Raw genomic sequence first — 19,865 nt, 5'->3', positions numbered from 1 at the left:
TGTGGGGTCTGTGCTGTAATTCACATGCCATGCGTGCCATCCGTGTGCACTTCAGGTAGTGATGGTGCAAAGCAGGTGGCAGTCACTTGGTCCAAATCATGCATCTCCCGGATGAGTGAATGAGGAGGCAGAGCAGAGTATCGCACCCAGGTGTTACGTGTTTATATCCTTAACTTGAAGCACAAATATTAAAGGTCATTCAGTGTCACCATAAATCAAAAATCTATTATTGTCTCTGAAGCCCATTGAAGTTTACAAGTTAGTTTCATGCTGGAACTGCTGTACTGCAGATATTTTTTTGCGCAGTTGTCCTGTGTTGCCCTCCCATGTCGGCAGCCGCCACCTGTCGGGGAGCACCTTCTTTGGTTTTAGTTCATAACTGCTAGTGACTGTCTTAATGGTTTTTAAATTACGTATTGATTTGCTTCTTAATGCCTTTCCTCCCCCATGCTTGTTTCTCCTCATTGGCATTCCTAGATGTATATCTTAGTTCACCAACATTTTTGTTCATCATTTTCATATTATCTGCGGGCTGGTCAGTATTTGTTTTCTCAAGCCCTTTTGATAAATAACAGCCCTTCAAATCTTGTGAATGGGATGTGTCTTGTTCAGAGTGCGAGGAAGTTGGTCAGCAAGTGGCATCACTCAGGAGCTGAGGGAGGCATCAGAGTTAATAAATGAATTTTCATCAAGAAATCTCATGATACGTCTTCATTTGATTTTGAGTCTACGACTGTGGATTCTCTGAAATGACAGTATTTGAGCATACCTCCCATATTGTGCTTCCTTGTTGCTTTAGATTCTTACACGTGCAAGGGAAAGGAGTAAGGGCTTGTGCTGTCCTGCTTTCATGTGTTCCCCAGTGTGAGCAATGTGAAACAAAGGGAAACAAAAAGTGGTGCGAGATGAGGAACTGTGGTAGGAAGAGAGCTTTGGGTTGTTATGCTTTGACTCTGACCCCGTTGTGTAAACAAAGACATGCAAAAATACAGTAAATCTTCAGCTAGATGAGCAGTGACATAAAGGCAATTTTGTACTTATATATAAATACGTGGCTGCTATTACCTTACTGTCAAAATACGCAGCCAAGTATTTCAAAGCAAGGTATGCAGAGAATCCATTACCTGCATTTCCCATTTGCTGTTCTGTGTGTGTTTGATAGTTAATAGCAGCCTGGATTTATATGGATGAAGCAGTGGACTGTGAAAGGTTGGAAGACACCATGGTTTGGCCACGAGGGTATCTGCAGGATTATGCCACAGTTTTTAAGAGGTAACTCCACAAAGTGGCAGTAAAAAGTAGTGTAAGATTGCCATCCCACTCCTAGACTGTGGTTATTGATTGCATCCATAAGCCACATACATGTCAGTGCAAAGCTGTTTTTGTGGTGTTTCAGCAGAAGCCTTCAGATGTAGAGTCATCTTCAATTATGTAGCTGTGCAGGAGTATGCCACTCCATGTCCTTGGTCTCCAGTCATGGCAAGGCCCAGTACTTTCTCTAAAATGTTGTATTTTTGCCCCAAATCCCTCTCATCAAAGCCTGAAAACTGCATCTCTGCATGCATCTGGGGAGTCCTCCGTGCAGGCCACTTCTCAATGTGAAGTCTGGCGTGGTGCAGAAAAACAAACTGGGAGGACTGATGGCATGGGCATGGGGAATCATGCCTGTGATCTTGAGCTGTTTTTTTAAAAAATGTGGAGTTTGGTTTCTTTCTATACTCTAACAGAATCAGATGTAGACTGTATTCCATCCTCGATGTTGGTGCTTTTTAGTTGGTTTTAGCTGGTGCAATAGTTTCTTTTTGTGACCTTTCTGATGCCTTTAAGTGCCCATAATATGTGAAGAGAAATGATACCACTTGAAGGAGATGAAAATACGAGGAGGAAATGAATTTCCCCAACACGCCTGTAACAAAACCGCTACTTCCTGCATGGGAAATAGCCCAGAAGGGTCGTCTTTTTCCTCCTGCCACTGAACAAAGACTTCTACTAGAATAAAGAAAGCAATACAACCAATAATGCACTTCCCATGCCATCTGCGTGTTCCACGTGTATGCCTTCTGCCTGCAGAAGTTACCTTTCTGCTTCTGGCAGTTATTTGTCAGAGGCATTGTGGTGAGCATATGAGACTTGATCACCTGTCTGTAATGTCAGTCTTGCTCTCTCTGAAGTGTATTTATTGCAGCTGTGTGATGGGAAGACATAATTCTTGTGAGGAACTTTCATTGTGATAAAAGTGAGAACATGTAAGTTTGAATTCTGCTGTATAAAACAAGTAGCTGCTTTAGGGGTTGGGAAGAGAGGATCCAGGAAGAAAAGCACGTGGAGCTGCTCTGTTTAGGTATGGCTGAAGTATTTCGTGTCTGGTTGCTTGGCTTGGGTAAGGTTTATGAGGCACAATCATGCATAAAGCTCCGCTCAGAGGAGAGGTGAGTTAGGACAGGAAGCCTTCTGCTTTTCTACTTTGTGCTACACTTTGTATTATATATATACATATATATACATACATACATATATATATATATATTATATAATATACACTGTGTATATTTTGTGTTGATCCATGTATCTTGAAAAATAGGTGTAGGAATTAGAATGACTTAGTCATTTTTCTATAGCAGAGCATGTAGTGTATCATCTTTCAACAGGATTAGGCTTTCCAGTACTGTAAGTTGCAGACTTTTGGGTGCTCAGTTGCACAGAAGATAACAAAAACATCACATGGTGATTCCCCCAGATTCCCCCAGAATGAGCAAGCAGCAGAGTGCAATCTGCTGCTGCTGTGCCAAGGAACAAAGAGTAGACATGGCTGTGGCTGTGCAGGTGCAGAGAGACATTTTTTAAAAAAGGCTGAGCTATTCCAGAAAATGTGAAGTCATTGTAAGTACCATACCGGTTGTTGGTTCAGATGGAGTCTGCATGCGGAAGGACAGAACCTGTCTTCTCTGTGACAGTGTGGTCTGTAAAAGGTTATACCTCTCACTGAAAAACTTGAGGGCCTACAAAACAAAACACTTCCAAATACTGGGATTTATGCAGCGGTAGTGCCTGTGCATGCATCATTGTATGATGCTCCTCAGACAATACTCGAGATTACTTTTTATGTGCCACCTTTTGCTGCTGGTTTTCTGTACGCAGAGCTACTTGGTGTCAGCTTCAAATAAATAAACTCTGCACCTTTTCTTTGAGGTAGAATGGGCTGTGAATGGAGCCTGACAGGGGGAGATTGCTGTGTGATGTTGGCTTCTTTGCCACTGAGCTGCACTGCTCTGGAGTGGAATTTCAGGGACCAAAGCAGAACAAAGGATGGCTTATTTTACAAACCTGGTGTCACTTTGAAGAGTCCAGGGGAGCAAAATTGTTTATATAAATTATTCTTTGGTTTTACGTTCTTAATTGAAGTAAATTATCTTCTTGCAAACAGGTCAAGAATTTGAAAGAAAAAGATTCAATGCCTGTAATTCCATACAGAAATGCTAATCTGTTTGAATGTGAATGTTTTTCCAAATTCTATTCTTTTGAATGCTCTCCTAGTTTGAATTGCCTAGTTGTCGCTTTTTATTTTAATTTGATGGTCCAATTGTCTCTTTGAAAAACTGAAAATCGGTGAAAATGCATTTCCAATGCATTGAAGGCTTGAATTGCAGACCTTTCAGCAGAACATAACGCATTAATTTTTCAGGCCTGTATTACATGGGTTTGTAACAGTGATTTCTTCATAGATGTTTATTACCTCTGATGAAATATATATGAAGGTTTTAAATGCTAATGTAGTGCACAGGCCAGCATCAGCATGTAGCATTTGCAGCATGAAGATCTGTAACAACAGGTAGAAGCATCTGTGTGTAAATACTGAGTAGCTGTGTTTGTGTGGGTAGCCCAGCAGGTGTACTGAGTAGCTGTGTTTGTGTGGGTAGCCCAGCAGGTGGGTGGCACCTGTGTTCTGCTTTAAGGCAGGGGAGGAAGTCTCCTTTTCATTTGTGGATCAGTAAAGTCACTCCTCTGTGCTGAAGGCATATCGTGCTTCTTACTTGTTCTGGATTTTCTCTGTAGCAGGGAAAACCAAAATCTGCTATCCATCTGTGCAAAACTGGACGTAGTAGTACACAAAAATGAATAAATCTGTTCTCAAAAGAATTCATGCTAGGAAGGTGGCTCTACAGAAGAAACTGAAATAGTTTTATTATAAGAATAAACATTGTGATTTAAAGATGTGTGTTTAATTTTTTATTTTTAAAGAACACACGTATTTTCTGGGCCTCACTGTGAGAGGACATTGGCAAAAATGAATTCCTGACAACTTAGGGTGGGAACAATGAATGAGTTTCTGGAACAGCCAGTGATGGTGGATGAGTTTGTAAATTTCCACAGCCCCTGATGCGTGGGGTGAACACGTCGGTGAAAGCAGCGTGTATCTCTCTGCTCACATCTACCTTGGTGCAAGCTGGCGCAGCGCGTGTGGGCTGCAGGTCCTCTAGTCCCACCCAGCCTGGTGTTTGGCAGGGGTTCTCTATCACACATGGATGCACCCATGAATGTATGCGCACACACAGCTGTGTGCACGTCTATAGGTGCCAAGGTATACTTAGGTGCATGCACACGTGTTATTGTGACAATGGCATTGGGCTTAACCCAAGCCTTTGAAGCTGGTTTTTGACAGCATATGCATCTGTCTGCAGAACAATATATTAGGCTCTTGTGAAGTGTTGATATTAATCTGATGTTATGTTTTCCCCTCATTTATTGCATATTAGAGGTAACGCACACTGTCAAGCAACAGCAAGCTCATTCATTTTAGAAAATTAGCAAAGCCACGTTGTGGCCCACTGCTTGAGAAACAGCTGTCATGGAAATCTCTGCTTTGTTTACTTGTGAGACTGTGTGTTTTTCTGCAGAATTCCCTTCTGTTGATCTGTCTCATATGAATATGTTGTTTTGAAACTTTGGCATCTTCCCCTTCTGTGCTAGTTTTGTTTGGTGGTAATGGAATTGAGAGCCAAGAGGGACTCTGAATGGCAAATAGGTTTCCTAATTAAGAGGGAGTGATTGGGTAGAATTTCAAAGATTGGTTGTGAATGTGTCTATACTTTTGTTTAAACTTCAGCACTAAACTCTTAATTATGTTTTGCAGGATATGAATGATTACTCGCCGGTATTTAGCAAAAAGCTCTACAGGGGAATGGTTGCTCCTGATGCAGTCAAGGGCACTGTTATCACTACTGTTTCAGCTGAGGATCAAGATCCTCCGGTAAGCAAAAAGGTTCTATTAATACTCTGCACCCAAGAGGGAGAAATCTTTAACCCTCATAAGCGACCTAACTCTCTCAACAACAAAGGTGATTATTATGAGTTTCACAGAGCAGTAACTCATATATTTTTTGTCAGCCTTTTTGGACAGAGGCTGCATGTAAAACAATGGTTTCTGAAGCTGGCACATAAGTGATACAGCTCCTTTCTGACAGGAAGAGGTTTGAAAACCACTTCATTCAACTTCCCAGTGTCAGATGAATTACAGGAATAGGAAAGAACGGATGTCATGGCTGTCTTTTGTACAATTGTGCAGCTTAACAGGGAAACAAAATACAGCTTTTTAAGTTTGTTACCTTGATTTGCAGTCATTGTGCATTCCTAGTCTGAGACATCATAGGGTCATGGGGATGGGGAACTGCACAGCCCACCAGCTGGTTTTATTGGATATGTAGTATTTGAACAGACTGGTGTTGTTTTGGGGATAAAGTTTATTTTTGCCACTGACTTTTATCACTGTTCCCTAGTGAAGCACTTGATTGACAGAACTGAACACGTATTTTTGACTTGTTAGCTGTTCTGAAGGGTAATATCAATTTTTGTAATCAGAGGTTGATGAACATTGGTGACCAGATGATACACTGAGGACAATAAAAGCCCAAGATGTTCTGCCAGCCAGGTTTAATTTTTAATTGTTAGTGTTTGGCATATTAAGGGGAGTAATTCTCAGGGAAAAGTGTTCAGAGTGAATGTGCCATGCACATTAAAAGATGATGGCAGTGCTTTGACACAAATCAACTGTAGCTTAGCTAAATATGTTTCATAGTACTTTATTTACCACTCAAGGACAGAAATGCTGAAGCAGTGTTTCTGTAAGGACAGTCCTGCTATCCCTTTGTAAAAAGTCCTAACACAATGGTAAGTAAATTCACTGCAGGTGGTGTCTATCAGCTGCATATTACTGAACCTGGAGATATTAAAATAGTTAATATTTGCTGAAGATCTGGACTATTGTTTGTCTAAAATATATATAAGAATATGATATCAACCTGTAGGTCAAAAATAGCAATTGTTATCAATAAATAGTTTTACAGTGTACTTGAGGAATGCAGCAGCAGAGGACATACACGTTATTTCAGCAGTAGATGAAATAGAGAGCTGTGTCTTAAATGGCCAGTGTTGGGCAATTTCCAGGGGAATATTAAGAGAAGGAAGCATTAATTTCTCCATGGAAGTAGTCTTCCAGGCCATGACACTGCTGTGAAGGTAACAAGCCTCAGCACCCATGAAGATCATGGACATGTATGATGAAGCTGGGGTTTTGAGGATCTTAGTTTTGCTTTAGGCACTGCAGTTACACCCACAACACCCAGTTCCATTTTGGATTGTAACCTTTATGCGTAAGCAAAGGGAAGTATCTCTAGTTGCCTTGTAGAAATCTACAGAGTAGAAATTCCCGCTCTAGCTATTCACAGAGTTTAGTAAGTGTTCATATTTTTGTGGCTTGTGTACACTCTTGCTGCACCTTTTGCTCCCTTTTTGCTCTGTGGAACTACAGTACTTTTGTCTGATTTTTTTCACTGTTCCTTGGAGATCTCCAGGCCAAGGTGTCCACCATCATCTTAGTCATTGTTTAAAACTGAAACTTACAGTGGAAATTAGAGTTGATGGCTCCGATTTTATTTGCTGGGAAATAATTTTAAATTTATTTAAGATAATATCCTGTAACTATGTGATCTAAACTAAGCTTTGATTCTACTTTCTGAATGTTTTTTTTACTGGCACGTTTCATGTATGTCTTATTCTTCCATATATTTGGTGCAGTAACATGGGTGCAGAATTTCTGGGTGGCATTAGAAGCCAGCAGGGTTTATGCTTACACTATATGGCACAAAGGTATTACCTTATTTTGCCAACATTTCTTCCTGAATAATAATGCACTCTGTTACCGTAGTACTACCATCAAATTAGTAAGCTTTGCCTTCATAAACATGGGTCTGAATTGCATTCAGCATTTCAGGGAGTTCAGCGGATGGGTGTTAGCTGGAGAAAATTCTCTGTTGCTCTCCCTAGGAATGAGTTGGAAACCAGGCAGGTAGGAAACTCCATTTTCATTAAAGAGCTTTCATCCTCAGCAGTTAGCAGGAAATAATTCAACAGGAAACACTGCCCATATCACAAGTGGAGCTGCTTTAGAGTGATCTGCCAGTGGAGAGGGGGGAAAACTTGCTTTCCATGACTGTTGAAAGAGCTTTTTTTTTTTTTTTTTTTGACAGTCAAAATCAGCCAGTGATAAAGTTCTAAATCCATCAGTAACACTTCTATAGACCTGGCTCTGCCTGTAGCATCAGTACGCATTTGTCCTAGCAGGTTATCTCACTGACCTCTGAGAAAAGCATGCAGAAAAGGATGCTAAGGATCAGTGAAATAGGACAAAAATCAGAATTTCTCTTTCATGGAATTAGTGGAAATGTCAACAAAAAAGAGTTATTGGGATATATATTATAAAATATATATTATATTATGAAAATATATTTTTATATATTCATTGCTGCTAGAGAATCAGTTTTTAACTTGATTTTTTATGCAGGTTTTATTTAATATTATCTGTTGCCTTACAATAAGATTATTTTGGTCTTGATGAAGGATTTGCCCATTCTGATATAATCTCCATTTTGTGATTCCCTAGATTAATGTGTCTAAACTTTAGGGAATAAGATATTACCAAAACAGTTGATGAAACGAAACAGTCTCTAACTGATTAATAATGTATTTGTAACCTTTCTTAGTTCTGTGGAATCTGCATTTTATAATGCAAAGTTATGTCAGTTTCTCATCTAAAAAACAAACAACACAAAAAAAAATAATCCTACTAGCCCATCAAACTGTCAGCAGATTTTTTACTTAGAATTAGGTTTAGCCCTTTATCCTTCTGCAGTCTCTCCAGTTCTAACATTTCTGTCACTGTCAGATGGACAGATAAATGTAGAAATTGATCGTGAGTAAGCTTCCCCACTCTTACAGTGGGTAATAATGGCCATCCTTAGGTAGCATGAGAATGGGAGAATATAAAACCAGACTAAAGCACTTATGTCTCCCAGATTCCTTTCTTGTGATTTCCTCATGTATTTATATAGATTTATTTTTTTCTGATTTTGAGTGTTTTGTATTTGAAAGATGTGAGGATTGCTTGTATTTCTGTAGAGAAATTGATGCACATACATGAGAGAAATCAAAATCACTGAATGCTGGATCCTGCTTATTACCACTATAATAGGCATAAATGCAGGTAACAATGTGAAGATTTTGAAGTCTTCAAAATCAACTGTTGCATTGAAATTGTGTAATTTTCTTAAATGAAACATACAAACCTGATGCCTGTAACATTAAGCCACCAGTAGAATGCAAGTGTTGATAATAGGATTGGTTTGGTCACAACAAACATCGATTTCTGATTACTACTACTAAGTGCTCATTTAATACAAAAATCACCTGTGCTAGATTCAAATGCTCCCAAGTAGAAACCTCATTATGTTTTCATTTTAACCTTTGGATTTCAAAGTGATCAAAGAACTCTTGGCCTGAAGGCATGAGATATCTCTGATAGTTATTCCTTCAGTGTCCTAGTGAAATGTCAATTAAAACATAGAAACCAGTGCTTTTCTCTAAAGGACATAATAGGATTTGAAGGGTTTTCTTGAGCAAATGTCAGTTTCAGTTCTAACCATTTTCTCCTTTCTTTCCTTTTCCAGTTTGAATTCACTTTTTGTGTGTGTGTGGTAACTGAGAATATAAACTATTTTTAAGAAGTTACTTTTCATGCTTGCATTAAAAACCCTTGATTTGAATTACCACTCTGGTCGTTGAAATCTGGTACATTTGGTTTCACATACGTTTCAGGAAGCATGTTAGATCAACTTACGTCCTTTTGTTTGTTGGAATGATCCATAGTATATTTTTCTCCAGTTTTAAACAGTTTTATGGTATGTGATCTTTCAAGTTACTTCATACATCCTACTGTTGCTCACACTGTGTTTCCCAGACCAGCTTTCCTCTAATTCTTGACACGTGTACGGGTAAAGGGTAACAAAATGCATAAAGCAACAAAAGCAGGCCAAGGGAGGCATAGGGAGTTGTGGTAGTAGAGCAGAGCCCTGGTGGCATGACTGCTGAGGAGAAGCTTGAGTACATCTTCAGTTCTTTCTAAATAACTGGTAAACCTTACTAAAATACAAATCTTGAACTTTAAAACACTTTTAGACCACTTGCAGGAAGCTGTCCTCTTTGTGTGGGGACTACTGTGAAGAAGCAGATGGGGGAAGCATCCCAGCCTCTGTGTAAATAGGGTGGGGGGGTGACACCTCTGTGTCAGGACAGAGCAGACAGTTGTGCGCAGGATTTCCCTCATGCGTCATCTTGAGCTTTCCTTCCAGAATGGTTGTCCATCTGGAACTAAAGGACTAAGTAAAATACACGATTTTTCCACTGTTAAACTATGTTCTTTGTTTCCTGTAAGAACTCCATTGACTATTAGAATTTAATTTCCCAACCGAATCCTGTTTTGAAAACAGTGATCTGACCAAAGGATGAAGTCAAAAGCGAGTAACAGTGCAAGCAGGTATCCTGTGAGGTCCATAACTATTTGTGTGGCTGGAAAACACAGACATGTTACATCTCTACTGGATGTGCCAAATAAATGCTTCATGCAACTAAAGTAGATATGATAATATCCTATAGAAAAAAAAAAAAAGAATTATCTGTAAAATAGGGAATGAAAATAAAACCAAGATCTGAGACCACCAGTGGGAAAAAAAAAAAGAAACAAAAAAAAAGCCTGGAGTTACAGGCATAGCTGAGCATAAAAGAGCATAAAAAGAGCATAAAAGAGAAGAGTCTAAGGCTGCAAGGTAATAAAGAAAATTCCATCAATGGAGACAGAAAGGAGTAAGTGAGTCCTTGTACAGATGATAATCAGACATTTGCTTTGGGGCATGTTAGTGTGGACTAAGGGGTAGTGAGAGAGAAGGATGCCCAGTTACTGGAGTTTCTGAGACAGCTCCTCACGCTTAGCCACAATTATATTTAATCAAATGTAGAGTTTTGAACCAGCATCTGTATGCCCTGCTTTGCTTTAGATAACTCAAATGTACACAGCTTTGGTTTCACCCAGAGATGTTCTCCAGTCTTTTTAGTGAGAGATACCTGCAGACCCCAAGGCTTAGATGAAGCTGGTGTCTGACTCTCTCATCAACACTTCTGAATTTTATCAGCACAGTCTTTAGTATCCCGAGCTAGCAAACATCTGTTCTTTGGGCAGGTAGATGACGTTTTATAGCTGGTGAGATCTGAAGCATACATCAGGGCTGTAACAGATGCATAAAGCCCTCTACCCTACGTCGCTCGATGCGATCAGATGCTGGAGAGTCCTCAGGACTGCTTTCAGTTCCCCTGTTTGTAATAATACTTCTGCTCTCATTGCTCAGTCTGAGAGCTTAGCTCTCAAGGAATGATGAGTGGCCAGCACAAGACACAGCTTCTTAAAATGCCTCAGGGGTGGCAGCCAAAAATGTGTGGAATTGGTGTCTAGACAACGCTTTGGCCATCTGGGTGAGTCATGCTTGGCAGCTGAACAGAGACATGGCTGAAACTGCTTTTAAACAGCCTCCCTCTTACTTCTATTCCTTCCTTCCATGTTGGGTTTGGATGTGACTTAAACCAAAAATAAATGCTAGGCCATTCTGTACATCGTCACAGGGTATCTTCGTTTCCTACACACACTAATGAATAGTCTGACTTAAAATGGCATGGGGCAATCTGTTCAGGAGCAAGAGAGGGGAAAGCAAAAAGGACTTGGCTCTGTGGAATGACAGCAAAGCAGTGGCTTGACTTGAAACTTTAGGGGTTAAACCTCATTGAGTGGGAAGGTTTTGATGATGAGAAAGGACTTTAAAATTGTTTTATTTCCAGTTATGTACAAAAGTTTTTTTAAGGAGATAATTGCACGTGGAGGGATTTGAATGTTGGTTGCATTAAGCTTGTCCTTTTTGTTTGTCAAAGGCAGTACGTCCAGTACAGATGGCCATGCACGTACCGAAGTTAGCTATTCAAGGACACCCGAGATCATCCCTGGGGAGAAAAAGAAGAGGTTTATTCATTGTGATTAGTTTATGCTTTATTGAAGTGATATGGTGATGAAAGATGCCAGATGATTATAATAATTTTTTCAAGGAGCTTAACTCTCCAAATATTGCGAAAGGAGAGCATCTTGAGCTATGTGATAGGTGCTTGGTTTAATTATCAGGAGGTGAATATTTCCAGGACTGATATATCAGGAGGTGCATGCTTTTCCTGTATAGGCCTTTTTTACCTAGGCCATCACTGTAAAAGCTGGAATATTTATTTCATGGGCAATTCCCCTGCATATTCTGATTTTGTTGATTTGAAATGTCAATAGAAACAGATGCAGAATGCTAATTTTAATGACCAGTCAGCTTCCAGAGCTCCAGAACATCCAGTTTAATGGTTTATCCAGTCTCGTAACACCTTGTAAAGTTTGTGATCAGTGGAGCTATTTTGTCAGATTGAGAGTAATTGTCCTTATTGTTTTACAGCACCCACTGAAAGTGCGATGCTAACAGATATTTAATTAGAGATTTAACAGATACTTAATTAGAGATGAAGACATTTTCAGATAGTCCAGGGCTTGATCTTTTATAAACTATTACTGTTGAATATCATAGTGTCTGCCGGAGATTAGCATAAGGGAAACATGCTGCAAAATCAGTAAGCTCTTAAAGGAATTTTATCTTGTGGCTTTAAAAGTTTATACTCTTTTTGTGTTCAGCTTGTTATTAATTCAGAATTTCCAGAATTAATCCAGACTTGCAGACACTTTCATTGAGTTACATACTAAAGAATAAAATAATTCAAATTTTAGAGCTTATATAAAATTATAAAATGGTAATGACTGGTAAATGAGAGAGTAAATACGTGTGAGTGCACTATTAACAATCCACAGTTGGTAGGAGACCCACCAAAGTCAATTGCTCACCTTGTGGACTGGCCCATCTTTAATGGTAACTGTCCTGTGTTGGTTTGTTACAAAGAACACTTGCAGCCATCTGTATTTAGCATCACTTTCCAGTTTTTTTCACAGAACTAACTTTACAAAATTTGCCTTAGTGAACTCTTTATGTTGTAAATCATTCAGATTTCTGTTGAAATCTCTGAATGGAAATGAATGGAGACCATTTATTTAACCTTACTTGCCTCACATTTTATCTACAGTAGCTGTAGAAGTTTTCTGACTTCAGTCAGAAAGTGGCATTGAGTACAAAGGGACTTGATGAATAAGTCTGCCTTTATCTTTTACACTAGTATTCCATCCTAGTACATGGGATAAAATCGCAGTCATTTACACAGATGCACATCTGGAATCTTCATGAGTAGAGTGCAGATGGAAGTGAAATGCTCTTTTTTCCTCACTTCGCTGGGCTCCATCTTTCTGGTTTTGTGCCTCGGTTACCCTTTTGCATAGTAGGAGTAAGGATTGCTAGCTTCCTTTTGAATTACTTTGAGAAATATAAGTGAAAACATACAGAAGACGTTACTGTTACTATACTCATGCCATTTCCATGGCTCTATTGCATTACAATTCATCTGCAACCTCTCTGTGCCTGTTGAGATTTATCTTGGTAGTGCACGTGTGCACTCTGCACGGCCTCTTTGTCCAGGATCTCCACATACACCCTGATCATCTAATGTAAATGCTGGGGATGTTTTCGTGCCATACCCATGCAGTTTCCCCAGAGAAAATGGAAACTTGAGGAATTATGCAGCAATAATATCGTAATTGGAGCTGGATGAATTTGATATTAGTCTTGGACTTTTAGGATAAAAGTTCTGGTTCAAGAGAATGAGCGTGGTTCCTGCCAGCTAAAATCCTTTCTTTATGGTTTATTTGAGAGTGTAATTTATTTGGCAATGTAATCTTATATTTGAGTTTTGCTGTAGACATAGGAATGCATCTAAATTAATTTTAAAAAGAAACGAAAGGTGATTAATACTTGAGATAATTGAAACTTGCTTCTAAATGGATTTCCCTGGAAAATTTCTCATGAGATTTTTCTAATTACATTGGTGCCAAAATATAGTAAATAAAAAATAAATCCCCATTTTGTTATTTTCAGAAATGACAGGAGAAAAGTGTACTTGATAGTCATATCAGGAGCAATAACCTGATGAGATTTTTCTTTATTTAATAACAAATTACCTAGTGTGTGCATGTTTAATGATAATGATAGCTTCTAGTCTTGCAAGCAAATGTGAGGACCATTACTCTATAGCCAAATAGAGTGGATCTTAGCAGGTAATTTCCTCTTAATTGTAATGGTGAAGAAGAATGTCAGGACGAAAGTTGTATAATTGTCTATTATGCTATGATCTCTGAAATTTCTCATGTTTTCAAGAATTTTCACATGTATAATGTGCATTGTCGTGTAAAATACTATTAACAACTAACATGGTTTTCATAAATTACTCCACGGAACATCAGAGCACATCTGGTAGACCCAATTCTGAATTATTAGAGGTGCTAAACTGCCAGTGGCACAGGAGCACTGGACTTGCTAATAAACCCAACCTGGGCCAGGCTGGATTTCCTTGGAGGGCTCCAAGAGGCAATGGCCTTCATCACTGCTGCAGTTAAAAACACCCGGAGGAGTAGCAAGGCTCCCTAGAAACTCTCTGAAACTCTCTCTGGGTTGCATCCAGCCCTGTCTCACTTTTCTTTACATGGAAAGTGTTATGTGCCCAGGTTTTTATGGGAAAAGAGGCTGAGATGGCCTGGCTGCCTTGAGATGGCCTGGCTGCCTTGCTCTCTGTCTTCCTCTTTTATTACTAGACTAAAGTATTCTTATTGTTTTGACATCAGTACCACTGATACCTCCAATTAAATTCTTACATGGTACGTATGATTTTTAATGCAAATTAATATTCTTTGTTCAAGTGTCACTTTTCTCATGTTACGGTTTATTTGCATTTGCATGTAAGTATGGTTTATTTGAATAGTCCTACCACTCATCCTAAGTTGGCAAAATCTGATGCCACACTGTACAGCTCTGTAGCATGCATTAGCATGATGTAAATACTTATCCCAGTAAAGTTTATAGTTCAGAGCATGTATTTTGACTGAGCATTTCAGTGCTCTTCTGTTGTATCAACAAAATGTCGGTATTATTTACTGAGTTTGAACCACTTTGTAAATGTTTCTGTTACAGTTTACAAAAGTAACCTCCGTGTTTCCTTACAGTTAGGAACTGACATGATACAGTGAATATATTGTCAAGAACAGCAAATCTCTTTTATACCACAGTATTGAATACAGATGAAAATTACCAATTCTCTATTAATGAAACTGTTGGCTTTTGATGTTTTGTCTGTCTAAACGCAATGTAAAGATCAAAACCAAGTCTGAGGTCCAGACTCAGAGGGGTTTATCAACTGCAGTCATACCAACAGTAGGACCTGAGTTTCGATGTGCTTCTCTGAATCTACTCATTTTTGTGAAGTGTCCCAGGTGTCTACATATCCAGGTAACACAGACGGATAAATAGTTATTCAGAAATCAGTGTGCAAAATAAATACATATATATATACACACACAACACACACACACACAAAACTTTCTTTGCTCTAAACACCTTGTTTGATGCCTTTTCTTCTATTTAGCACATAGTTTTTACTCTTAGTGGCTTCCAGTGCTTTAGGAAACCGCTACGTTGTCACCTTTTAATCTCTGAAAACACGCAAATTACTAGTGAAATAATATCAATACTGGTGAAGGGGCACTTGCTGAGAATGAAAGTAGTCCGTTAAAATTCAGGTGTCTGCCAGCCATCCTCTGTAGCCTGTGGGTGGTGCAGCCCATCTCAGGGGCTTTAGCGAGGCAGATACAACCTCCCAAGAGGTTAGGTGACACCTGTCAGTATCTGCCCCTCTGAAGTTAGATGTGTGTGCCAGGCACCATCCTGCTGATACCAGAGACGATCCTCTGGGGGGGGTTTGGGAATGTGGTTGTTGCAGCAGAGCCTGGGGTGCTGCGAGGGATCTCTTCTCTGGATCAGCAGCTGGTGATACCATTGTACCAGTGTTATCATACCTTTTAGCCACAAAAAACTGCACGTGACATAATCTGCCTCTTCTTACTCACCCCACTGAGTCAAAAACAGTGAAAAAAACAACGATGCATACATACAAAGTAGGTCATTAATAAATTCTGATTTATATTGTTGGAGTGAAGGAGATATGTTTGTATTGAAGATTAATGGGAATGGCTGCAATGGAAAATTTTCCTGGTGTAATTGAAAACATGACTCAGAACAGTTTCAGTGCTACAGGAGCGTGAGAGAAGCTGTAGGAGAGATGATCAAGACAGAGATAATGCGGGCAGCACTGCCAGGGAAGGAGGTGTGCTGGGGGCGGATCATGCAGCCTGAAGGTCAGGAGGTCTCTACAAGGTTTCCAGGCCCTTGAAGAGAACTGTGGCACGTCGTCCCTTGATCTTGGCTCTGCCCTCCACGCTGACAGGTGTGAGAATCATGGAACGGCTCAGGTTGGAAAGGACCTCAAAGACCGTCTGGTTCCAACCCCCTGCCATGGGCAGGGACACCACCCACTAGATCAGGTTGCCCAGGGCCTCATCTAACCTCGTCCTGAACACCTCCAGGAATGGGGCATCCACAGCTTCCCTGGGCAACTTGTGCCAGTGCGTCACCACCCTCTCTGAGTGAAGAATTTCCTCCTAACCTAAATCTCCCCTTAGTTTAAAGCCATTCCCCCTTGTCCTGTCATTACCTGCCCAAGCGAAAATGCACTCTCCATCTTTTTTGTAAGCCCCCTTCAGGTATTGAGAAGGTGCAATGAGGATACCCCGGAGCCTTCTCTTCTTCAGCCTGAACACCCCAACTCCCTCAGCCTGCCTTTACAGCAGAGGTGCTCCAGCCCTCTGATCCATCCTTGTGCCTTCCTCTGACCTGCTCAAGAAGGGGAAGAGCGTGACCGTGGAGATCCCAGGGACAAGACTTGTCACCCGTTTTGTTTTTTTAAGGGACTTGTTAGGTCACATGGGTCAGCATAGGCTGCCAGAGCTCTCCTGTCTCTCCAATGTGGCAGCCAGCTGCCTCGTAAGCTGTACTTACAGGCATGGTTATTTTGTGTGTTAAAGGTCCTTGGGAGGGTGACAGCTGGAATGAGATCGCTGGAAATGTGATGGATGCATCAAGAAACTTAATTTTTCAGAATAAGTGTTACTTATTCAGACATCTAGTGTTAAAATAGTTAAATCGGGTAAATAGCCTCCTATTAGCAAACATTGAATTACTGATCTGAAAAACTCATCTATTATACCCTTCTGGCAATGCGTCTTCTGATTCCCTTTTTAATTTTGGTATTCTTGAGTGCGTATGGACGCAGACAGTTTGTGAGACATGCACAGGTGCACAGGCTGCCTGTGCTTGTTCTTGTCATTAAAAATGGGGATTGAACAGTTTGTTACGAGGCTACTTAAAATCCATTTGCAAAAGAGCTTTTTCTGTTACCAGTGCTAGGACAAATGCCTTCTCCTTATTTGTTTTCTGAGGTTATGCTTAGAACTAGCAGCGATGTCTAATGGTGAGAGGCAGAAGTCCTCTGTTAGAGGTGGCAGGGGCCACAGTGTCCCCTCACTTCACAGAAGCATTTGCTCATGACCCTTTCAGGTTCTCCTCACAAACTAGGAGGGCATGGAGGGAAAGGTGGTAGTTCCAAAATTGCTGGTGCTGTACTGTTCAGCCACTGAGAGCATGTGTTGGAAGCTGCAGGCCATATAATTGCTGTGCTTTAGCTGTTGGAGGTGAGGATTTGGAAAGGTTCTTCAACACTCAGCTTTGGCAAGTCAAGTCAAACCTACAGATATTGCTGTTTGATGTGGACATGAGACGGTCCGTTCAGGCTGTGGCAGGTTTACCCAAGCAACCTGGCGCTGTTTGCATTTTGTCTCCTCTTAAAAAAAATTTAGTGAATGTCATGTAGGCTGGAGTGTCCTATGTTCACAACTGTAGTCCAATTTTTCAGAAATACAACATGTGAATCTTCCCGCCTTCAGTAACAAGACTCCAACTTTCAGGAGAAGCTGAATAGTGTTTACATTTTTAGAATATTCAGAGTTTCCTGAACTAGCACAAAAGGAGACTTTTAAATTCAGATGTCAATATACTGTTGAAAAGTATGTTAACCAACCTTAAGTGATGTCCTTCTTCTGTTATTACAAAAATAAATGAATTATCAAACAGACCACCACTTCTGTCTATATGTATATATCTTCTTCAACCTAAAGATTATTTTTTTTAGCTTGCTTCTTTCCAAACCTCTGATGATTTTTCTTAGTGGATCTCTCAGATGTTTCTAAGATATTTTGTGGGAGGGATGCTGTACTGGGTCTGGCTGGGATGTTAACTTTCCCTGCAGCAGCCCATACAGTGCTGTGCTCTGCACTTGTAGCTAGAACAGCAGTGGTATCACACCAGTGCTGTGTCTGCTGCTGAGCAGTGCTGGCACAGCATCAGGACTCTCTCTAACCCTCCTAGGGGGTGGGCAAAAAAGTGAGAAAGAAACATCACCAGGGCAGCTGACCTAAACCAACCAAAGGGATATTCCATCCCATACGATGCCACGCTCAGTAATAAAAGGTGGAAAAAGGAAGAAGAGGGGAGGGGTGGGCTCTCGTTGCGAAAACCTCTGTCCTCCCGAACAGCGGCTACGTGCATTGAGGCCCTGCTTCAAGGACGTGGTCAAGCATCGCTCATTTGTGGGAAGTAGAGAGTAATTTCTTTCCTCTGCACTTCCACATAGCCTTTACTTGTTTTTTTTTGTTTGCTTGTTTGTTTTTCCCTTTCCCCCTCCCTTTTCCCCTTTCCCTTTTTTCCCTTTAGTTAAATTGTTTAATTAATAATAATCTTTCTTTAATAATTATTTTTTTCCCCCTTTAATTAAATTATCCTTATCTCAACCCGTGAGTTGTTCTTTCCTTTACTTCTTCCCCTCCTCATCTAAGGAGGGGGAGTGAGAGAGCGGTTGTGGTGTTCAGCTGCCTGGCACGGTAAAACCACCACAGGTGCTCAGTAACTAACCCAGTTCCGAGGAAGGCAAGCTGCAACTTCTTTCTGATGGTCTGCTGAGCGATGTTGCATTTTAAATCTTTAATAACTTGAAGAGGTGAGTAAAAAGAAAATAATATGAAATTTGCTTTATTTGTGACTTCCAGGGCACACCAGCAAGTCGAGTCCGATACAAAGTAGATGTTGTCCAGTTCCCTTACAGTGCCAGCATTTTTGACGTGGAGGAAACGTCAGGGCGTGTAGTAACCCGGGTAAACCTAAATGAGGAGCCAAGTACGGTGTTTAAGGTAAAACCCATATGTCTATGTATTATCAGTAGAAATGTTACTTGCATTTAGTAGGACTCCTTCTACACGTTTCTCTCTTATGCTTTATATGTCATAGAAAGATGTGAAATTCTTATTTTGTTTGTTTCTTCAGTTTCTTAATTTCTTCTTGTTACATGTTTCCTGACCTTTTTCATTTCAGAAAGACGGATGGATATGATTGCTACTCTTATGGTGGGGAAAAAAATGGGAAGCAGCTGAAGGAAACCTGCTTTTGGAAGTTAACATTGCTAATGTTTTTGTTTTCAACAGAGCTGTCAGCATAGCAATTTTAGGGAAAAAAAAAAAGTAATATATCTTGTAAAGAAAGTTACTGCACAGTTTGGGTAGTTGGGGACTTGCGTTCACAAGTGCTGTAATGTAAAAACACTAGCTTTAAGGAGACAAATTACTGTTGTGTTGTTACTGGTACTGAAGAGTCTCAAGTGTAGTTAATCTGGAATAAGTTATGATTTCAATCAAAAGCAAAGAGACAGGTTTCCCTTCATAAATCCATGAATGGAGGAGATAATTGAAAATTGAAGCTTGTCAGTAAACAAAAAAAAATGTATCTTACAATACATGGAGGTTTATATGTAACTTTCCTACTTGGAAGCTGCCAACCATGTGTCTTCATTCAGGTGTGTTTCATTTCTTCTTGCCTTTCAGTTATTTTTTTCTGAATTGAGGGTCAAAGAGAGTTTTATTTTCATACTTTTCAGTTATAAGGAAGTAAAATTGTCCACCATTTTCCACTTTTTGAGAGTCATGTCAAGCCATATGATGAGCTTGAGTAGCATTGAAATGCTATCTCTCTTTTAGGAACTTGGGGCACTGCTAATTTATTTCCAATTTCTAATTAATGTAGTAAAACTGGGGGGGGGGGGGGGGGGGGGGAGAATTATTTCTTGATTAACCAGAGTGAAGCTTTTCACAGTAATAACTTTGTGTGGCTGTTTTCTGAGGCTCTGATACATTACATGCTGGTGACAGGCACATGGACATGGCATGTTTCTATATGAAAACTGCTCTGTAGTAGGGCAGACCAATGGTAAATTTAGCAGTGCTGCATTTCAGAAAATATGGATGCTTAGGGAAGGAACAGAGAAAAGAAGACATAAACTTCCTCTGCTATGACTTCAGAAATCAGAGATGTGGG

The 19,865-nt window shown here is 40.1% G+C and overlaps 1 protein-coding gene across 3 annotated transcripts in view; it reads left to right on the top strand.

Moving 5' to 3' along the window:
• Positions 1 to 19,865, top strand: part of PCDH15 (protocadherin related 15) — a 353,826-nt gene that overhangs the window by 243,409 nt on the left and 90,552 nt on the right. For all 3 annotated transcript variants that reach the window (XM_035537720.1, XM_035537702.1, XM_035537711.1), the window contains exons 20-21: positions 5,132 to 5,248; positions 18,548 to 18,688. In XM_035537720.1, the coding sequence (XP_035393613.1) occupies positions 5,132 to 5,248; positions 18,548 to 18,688 (258 nt within the window). The remainder of the gene's footprint in view (positions 1 to 5,131; positions 5,249 to 18,547; positions 18,689 to 19,865) is intronic.

This window comes from Cygnus atratus, chromosome 7 (genome assembly GCF_013377495.2).
Source record: "Cygnus atratus isolate AKBS03 ecotype Queensland, Australia chromosome 7, CAtr_DNAZoo_HiC_assembly, whole genome shotgun sequence".
NCBI classification, from domain to species: domain Eukaryota; kingdom Metazoa; phylum Chordata; class Aves; order Anseriformes; family Anatidae; genus Cygnus; species Cygnus atratus.
Note: the sequence above shows the minus strand (reverse complement) of the source record. Positions and strands in the feature narration are given on the sequence as shown.